Genomic DNA, 7,380 nt, shown 5'->3' with positions numbered 1-7,380 from the left:
AACACGGTACATAAATCATATACATACATATATAGATATTCCACTCACCTTATGCCGTCGGTGATTACTAAACCAAGCTTGAATTCCGAGGTAACGTACCTATTTCACAAGCACATAATCAATCAATCGACTTGGCCTAAACTCATAACACACATCATCCTAGGTCATCTTGACCCATTTTGACACTTAACCCTAATTTGGGTCATTCTTACCAAAAACCCTAACTCTTGGCACTTAAGGCCTTCATACACTTTAAATCACTAGATTTTAACACAAAACACTAACGTTAACCAATCTTGGTCCATTTTGACCCGTTTGACTCAATAAAAGTCAATACACCCATTTTGGGTCATTTATACCCAAATCACACCCATTTACACTTCCCTAAGGTGTTCTAGCAAATTATTAGCCAATTAGGGTTTCATAACAACAATTAACACTTCCAAAACCCTAGTTAACTCAATATTGAGTCTATATGACCCAAATTACCCAAGAATACCCAAATTAACCAAAAGTGGGTTTTATGTCCACCTTTGACTCAAACCCTAGCCCTAAATCGAATTAAACAAAGGAATTAAGATTAGAGCATACCACAACTACCAAAACGAAGATAATGACGAGATGAACAACTTTAGAACTTGGGCTTTAGCAAGAAACCCTCTCCTTCCTCTTCAAAGTGAGCTTTCCCTCTCTAAAACTCACTCTCTCACTAAAATAAATTGGGAGGTGATAAGGTTGGTGAACAAGGGAGTAAATGAGCTCCCAAACTACTGAACCAAGCATTAAACTCGGCCTTGATGTGAAATTACCAAAATACCCCCAAAATATCTAATTTACAAAGAGAAAGGGATCTGTCACAGACAGTTGGCGCGGCGCGCCACAAGGCCGCGCGGCGCGCAACCCTGCCAGTTCAGCTCCTTTTGTATTTTTAAATACACGCAACAGAACCCCGTTTCAAGTACCGTACATTACACTTATATACACTTATGTACACTATAAATAATCGGGTCTTACAAAAACGATCTCGTTTGAGAAATCAAATTTTTTTTTTTAAAACAGGGTTCGACGAACAGCAGCAGGTTCTGTGGCTGCTTAATTTTTTTTAGTGACTGTTAAATTGAAATAACAATTATACTCAGTTACGTTTTGTCGCAAAATCCTAAAAACAATTCATTAATCTAACTGGGTGGAGCTTTGGTCGATTACAGTTTAAAGGAAGGAGATAAAATAGGATAACAAATATACGGGGTAAATAAATATAGAAGACAGATTAAGCAGGAAAAACGGGACAGAGCAGATGGTTGGGTACTTGACGGGTATTCGAAAGGTTGAGGGTTCGAGCCTCGCTTGAGGCATTATTTTTACACAAGATTTATTCAAAGGTAGTTTTATTTTTAAAGAAAATTATTATTATTATTATTATTATTATTATTATTATTATTATTATTATTATTATTATCATTGGTATTGAAAATATAATTTTTATAAAAATTATCATTATTGTTTTTATTAATGATATTATTAGTAACACAAGCATCATTAGAATTATTATTAGTATTTTTATCATTTTATTATCATTAGGATTATTATTATTAATATTATTACTATTAACATTACAATTATATTATTATTATTATTATTCTTGGTAACATTATTATTATATTTTTATCATTATTATTATTATTATCATTAATTATTATTATGAATAGTATTATAGTTATCATTATTATTATTATTATTATCATTTTATAAATTATAGAATTATTAATATTAACAAAATTATATTATTAAGGTTATTATTATTATTTTTATTATCTTTTATATTAACATTAGAATAATTAAAATTATCGTCTTGATAACAAATTAAAAATATAAATAAATATATTTAAAACATATAACATAACAAAATATTTCATAATATATGAAACATAATATAATATTAATGTAAAAACGATATAATTAATAAGTTATATATATATACTTATTCGATTACGATTATGTATATTGATAAACACATAAATGATATAGGTTCGTGAATCCGAGGCCAATCTTATACGTGTTCAATGATGTTATATGTATTTTTACTACAAAATACATTAGGTGAGTATATAATCCCTTTTAAACTCTAAATATTTTTGGGGTGAGAATACATGCGCTGTTTTTATAAATGATTTACGTTATGGACACAAGTGATCAAAAATAAATTCTACGTTGAGTTGTACCATGGCATATTTCTTTATACTTGGTAGCTAATATTTACGTGAGGAGCGTAAACACGAATCCTGTTGATAGATCTATCGGGCCTGACAACCCCAACCGGGCTGGACGACCAGTTTTAAACGGTTGCACAGTACTTCGTTTCGTTACTACACTTGGTACGGTGTAGGGTTTATTTAAGAATATGCTGCTGTGATTTAAATGTTAAGTATGGTTACCAAGTGCTCAACGTCTTTTCTATACACGAGTAGTGTATTATGTATAAATATGAAATCTTGTGGTCCATAGTTATAACGCTGCTAGCATCAAACCTATATATCTCACCAACTTTATGTTGACGTTTTAAAGCATGTTATTCTCATGTACGAATTAAGTCTTCCGTTGTGCGTTAGCTCATATTAAGGACATTATTTGGAGTCGATCATCGCAATGGGACCAACTGTTGAAGACTTCCTCCGGGAGGATTAGGACCGGTCGTTAAATTAAGCCAATAATACATGATAATGGTTCAATCTCGCCAAATCTACAATTTCCAGATCAAAAGATCATAATTGGACATACATTATCTACGGCATGTAAAGAAAAATTATACAACATTTTGGCAACAAATTTAGACGTCTTTGCATGGCAACCATCTGACATGACCGGTGTCCCAAGGGAAGTTGCAGAACATAGGTTAAATGTAAATCCTAATATACATCCTGTTTGTCAAAAGAAGCGAGGCATGGAGCCAGAAAGAAGTAAATTCCTCCGTGATGAGGTACGAAGTTTGGTGGATGCCGGAATCTTGCGAGAAGTTAAATATCAGACGTGGGTGGCAAATCCAGTCATGGTAAGGAAGTCGGACAACTCATGGCGGATGTGTGCAGATTTCACAGATATCAATAAAGCATGCCCAAAGGATAATTATCCTTTACCTGAAATAGATTGGAAGGTTGAATCATTGGCAAAATGCCTTTTGGTCTGAAGAATGCAGGAGCAACATATCAACGACTTATTGATATGGCGTTTAAGGATCAAATTGGGCGAAACTTGGAGGCTTATGTCGACGACATCGTCATAAAAAGTCATACTGAAGAAAAAATGTTGCGAGATATACAAGAGACTTTTGTATCTTTGCGAAAAATCAATATGAAGTTAAATCCTAAGAAGTGTACGTTTGGCGTAGAAGAAGGAAAATTTTTAGGCCATATTGTTACAGAACGAGGTATTAAAGCTAATCCTAAGAAAATTCAAGCAATTGAAGAGATGAAGTCGCCAGCCAGCAGGAAAGACGTTCAACGGTTACATGGATGTTTAGCAGCATTAACAAGATTTTTATCCAAAGCAGCTGAAAAGTCGCTTCCATTCATGAAGGTTTTAAAAAGTTGTCTAAATAAAAAAGATTTTGTATGGACGGCAGAAGCCGAGAGTGCATTCCAAGAGGTCAAGCAATTGTTGAAAACATTACCTACGTTAACAGCACCAAAGGAAGGAGAGACTTTGATTTTGTATTTAGCTGTCTCAAAGGAAGCAGTTAGTTCTGTCTTAATCGCAGAACGGAACGGCTTGCAAATGCCTATATATTTTGTTAGCAAAGTATTGCAGCTCAGTGAAACAAATTATCCACCAATTCATCGCATGGTTTATGCCCTTGTGCATACTGCATGACGTTTACGAATGTATTTTCAAGGTCATCCTATCTTGGTGTTAACAGATCAACCGTTGAAGCAAATACTCCGGCGTCCAGAGTCATCTGACCATCTAGCGAAATGGGCCATCGAGTTGGGCGAATATGAAATCAATTTTGCTCCCAGAAATGCGGTTAAAGGACAAATATTGGAAGATTTTCTTCTGGAAACAAATGAAAAAGTGGAGTACGACAACAAAATGGCACCACAACAGCATGTTTGGGAATTACAAACTGATGGGGCCTCCAGTGAAGAAGGAACAGGTGCAGGACTGGCTCTAACAAGTCCAGATGGAGAAGAGTATACTTATGCATTGAAATTTTGTTTTTATGCGTCCAACAATGAAGCAGAGTACGAGGCATTACTCTCCGGCTTACGCCTAGCAGTGGAAATGGGCATAACAAACCTAAGGGCATATGTTGATTCTCAAATTGTGGCCCAGCAAGTTAATGGAACGTTTGATGCAAGAGATACATCAATGAGGCAATATGTAAAGTTGGTAGAAGCAATTTCAAAGAAATTTGATAACCTTGAAGTCGTGCAAATACCTCGAAATAGGAACAAGAAGGCTGACATCTTAAGCAAGCTAGCTACTTTAACCTTTGATCATTTGCACAAGCGAGTGTTAATTGAAGAACTTAAGGAAAAATCAATACATGAAAAACCAATTATGGCGATAGTTGAAAGTGCCATGGAAACTTGGATGACTCCATATTTGAGGTATTTGCATGACGGAGGGTTACCCATTGACAAGACGGAAGCCAGAATGATAAGAGTAACAGCACCAATGTATGAAATAGTTAATGGTGCTCTTTATCAAAAGTCTTACAATGGTCCGTTGTTAAGGTGTTTAACCAATGATGAAGCATTAAAGGTAGTCAAAGAAATGCATGAAGGAGTTTGTTCTCAACATTCCGGCTTCCGTACTGTGGCATCACGGATTATGCGACAAGGATATTTTTGGCCTACCCTTTATCGAGATGTTGCAGAGATCATAAAAACATGTGAGAACTGTCACATGGGACAGTTCAGCGTCTCCCAAAGTATGACTTGATACCAGTGTCATCCGCTTGGCCGTTCTGCAAATGGGCGATTAATATTGTGGGACCATTCAATAGAAGCACTGGTAATGCTAAGTTCTTGGTGGTAGCAATTGATTTTTTCACAAAGTGGGTTGAAGCAAAGGCTTTAGCAAAGATTACAGGAGAAAATGTCAAGAAGTTTGTGTGGCACGATATAGTGTGCCGTTATGGGGTTCCAAATGAAATTGTCAGTGACAATGGCAAGCAATTTGCAGAGAATCCATTTCGAAGTTGGTGTGAAGAGCTAGGAATAAAGCAAAACTTTACATCTGTTGCTCATCCTCAAGCGAATGGGCAAGTGGAAGTTACTAACAAAGAAATTGTTGCTGGCATTAAGGCACGTTTGGGATTAAGTCAAACTGGTTGGGTTGACGAACTGCCAAATGTGCTATGGGCACACCGGACAACTCCAAAACGGAGCACGGGAGAAACACCCTTCAGTTTAGTGTATGGTACAGAAGCAGTGATACCAGCCGAAATATGTGTTCCAACACAACGCATTATGGCGTTTGATATTGAAGCTAATTCTGAAGCATTGAGGGAAAATCTTAATTTGTTGGAAGAAAGGCGATTGAAAGGCGATTGATGGCCGACATCCGGCAAGCAGATCACAAGCATAAGATGGCAAAATATTATAACAAAAAAGTGAAGCATACACAATTTGAAGTTGGCGATTTGGTGCTACGAGATAATGAGGCAAGCAGGCAGATTAAATTTGGGAAATTGGCACCAAAATGGAAAGGACCTTATAAGGTCACAAAAGTAAATCAGAACGGATCATACATGCTTGCTACGCCATCCGGCGAGCAATATGAAAGAGCTTGGAATGCAATGAATTTAAAGAAATTTTATGCGTAGTGCTATATTGAAAGGATCCGAAACTAATCATCCGGACGTTGTCTATATTGATTACAAATGAATTACAATAGTTGATAACATTGCGAGGTACTTGCCCTCTATATGATACATCTTACAAACGTTGCATTTATTCTTAAAAGGCAATCTATAGTTACATCCAGAATTGACATATTCGCCTGACATTTCATAATATTCAAATGACATAAACCGCCATTTACTTAATAATAGTCTCTATGAACTTCAATGACTCGAATGCAATGCCTTATGATATAAGTCCTTAATGGCCTCAAGTAGTATCCTTAGTACGAGCTAATGCACAGCGGAAGACTTAATTCATACCTGAGAATAACATGCTTTAAAATGTCAACATAAAGTTGGTGAGATATAGGTTTAATGCCGGCAGCAATATATATATAGACCACAAGATTTCGTATATAAACAGTTTAATAAAAGTATTCTAAGTGGTTGAGCACTCGGTAACCATACTTAACATTTTCACGTCGCATATTCCCTTTAATATGAAATCTTACTACACCGTACCAAGTGTAGTCACAAAAACGAAGTACTGTGCAACCGTTGAATACTGGTCGTCCAGTCCGGTTGGGGTTGTCAGGCCCGATAGATCTATCAACAGGATTCGCGTTTACAATACCGCTGTAAATATTAGTTACCAAGCTACAGGGAAGTATGCCAGTGGTACAACTCAACGTAGAACATATTTTTCAGTTACTTGTGTCCATATCGTAAAACATAAAATACATGTATTCTCATCCCGAAATATTTAGAGTTTAAAAGTGGGACTATATACTCACTTTCGTCTTGAAGATATATATAATTTGACTTGGTCTCCGGTTGATATCACGAACCTATCCATATATAATATATCAATACCTTTTCTTTTTAAACAACGTCACATATATATACTTGTTATACTTTTAATACTTTTAATAATTCCTTAGTCCGTAGTTAGCAGTTCGTTGTTAGTAATTCAATTTTAATGGTTCATTTTTAGATGTTTAATATACCCGCAATGAAATAAATAAAACCCCCAACGAAATAAATAAAACCCCATCGTATATGTATTGGTCGAGATTAATCTTGACCCACGGTACCGGTGTTGTCAAATGACGTGTTGCGTACATAAAGTACCGGTGTTGTCAAATGACGTGTTGCGTACAAACATGGGATCTTATGATTAATCTTCTCGTATTGTTTACGGGTGATCCTGAACCATATAAAATTGAATTATAAATACATATATATAAAATATCATGTTATCTTAAAAAGATGTGATTTATTTAATTTTTCCCAATTATTTTCGTGGCTAAACTAGTCTTGGATATCCGATTTTGTTTCGGTCATAGTTTCTTTGTTACAACTCCGTTTTCGTTGATTCAACTTGCCATCTCCTTGGATCGAGTCCCTCTTTAAGACCATGAACTGTAAATACCTTAGTTTGTATTCAAAATCACACGGCATAGGTGAAACTTTAGTGAAACTTATGAAGTTAAACATTTTCCTTTATGTAAACAACCTTAAATGATTATTTTTCT

At 35.5% G+C, this 7,380-nt stretch overlaps 1 protein-coding gene across 1 annotated transcript; it reads left to right on the top strand.

Annotated features, from left to right (window-relative positions):
• Positions 1 to 2,857: 2,857 nt before the first annotated feature.
• LOC139851750 (uncharacterized) lies at positions 2,858 to 5,555 on the top strand. Its single transcript, XM_071840915.1, has 7 exons — positions 2,858 to 3,049; positions 3,232 to 3,732; positions 3,928 to 4,150; positions 4,238 to 4,370; positions 4,446 to 4,720; positions 4,915 to 5,013; positions 5,257 to 5,555. Exons 1-7 carry the CDS (start codon positions 2,858 to 2,860, stop codon positions 5,553 to 5,555), a joined length of 1,722 nt encoding a protein of 573 aa, XP_071697016.1.
• Positions 5,556 to 7,380: the final 1,825 nt, after the last annotated feature.

This window comes from Rutidosis leptorrhynchoides, chromosome 1 (assembly GCF_046630445.1).
Source record: "Rutidosis leptorrhynchoides isolate AG116_Rl617_1_P2 chromosome 1, CSIRO_AGI_Rlap_v1, whole genome shotgun sequence".
In the NCBI taxonomy this organism is placed as follows: Eukaryota; Viridiplantae; Streptophyta; class Magnoliopsida; order Asterales; family Asteraceae; genus Rutidosis; species Rutidosis leptorrhynchoides.
This window is presented reverse-complemented; position numbering and strand designations above follow the sequence as displayed.

Coding starts and splice junctions, on each gene's coding strand:
- LOC139851750 (XM_071840915.1), top strand. CDS start 2,858: ATGACCGGTGTCCCAAGGGAAGTTGCAGAACATAGGTTAAATGTAAAT. Junction 4,371..4,445: donor GCAAGAGATACATCAATGAG/GCAATATGTAAA, acceptor ACCTCGAAATAG/GAACAAGAAGGCTGACATCT. Junction 5,014..5,256: donor ACCATTCAATAGAAGCACTG/GTAATGCTAAGT, acceptor CTCATCCTCAAG/CGAATGGGCAAGTGGAAGTT.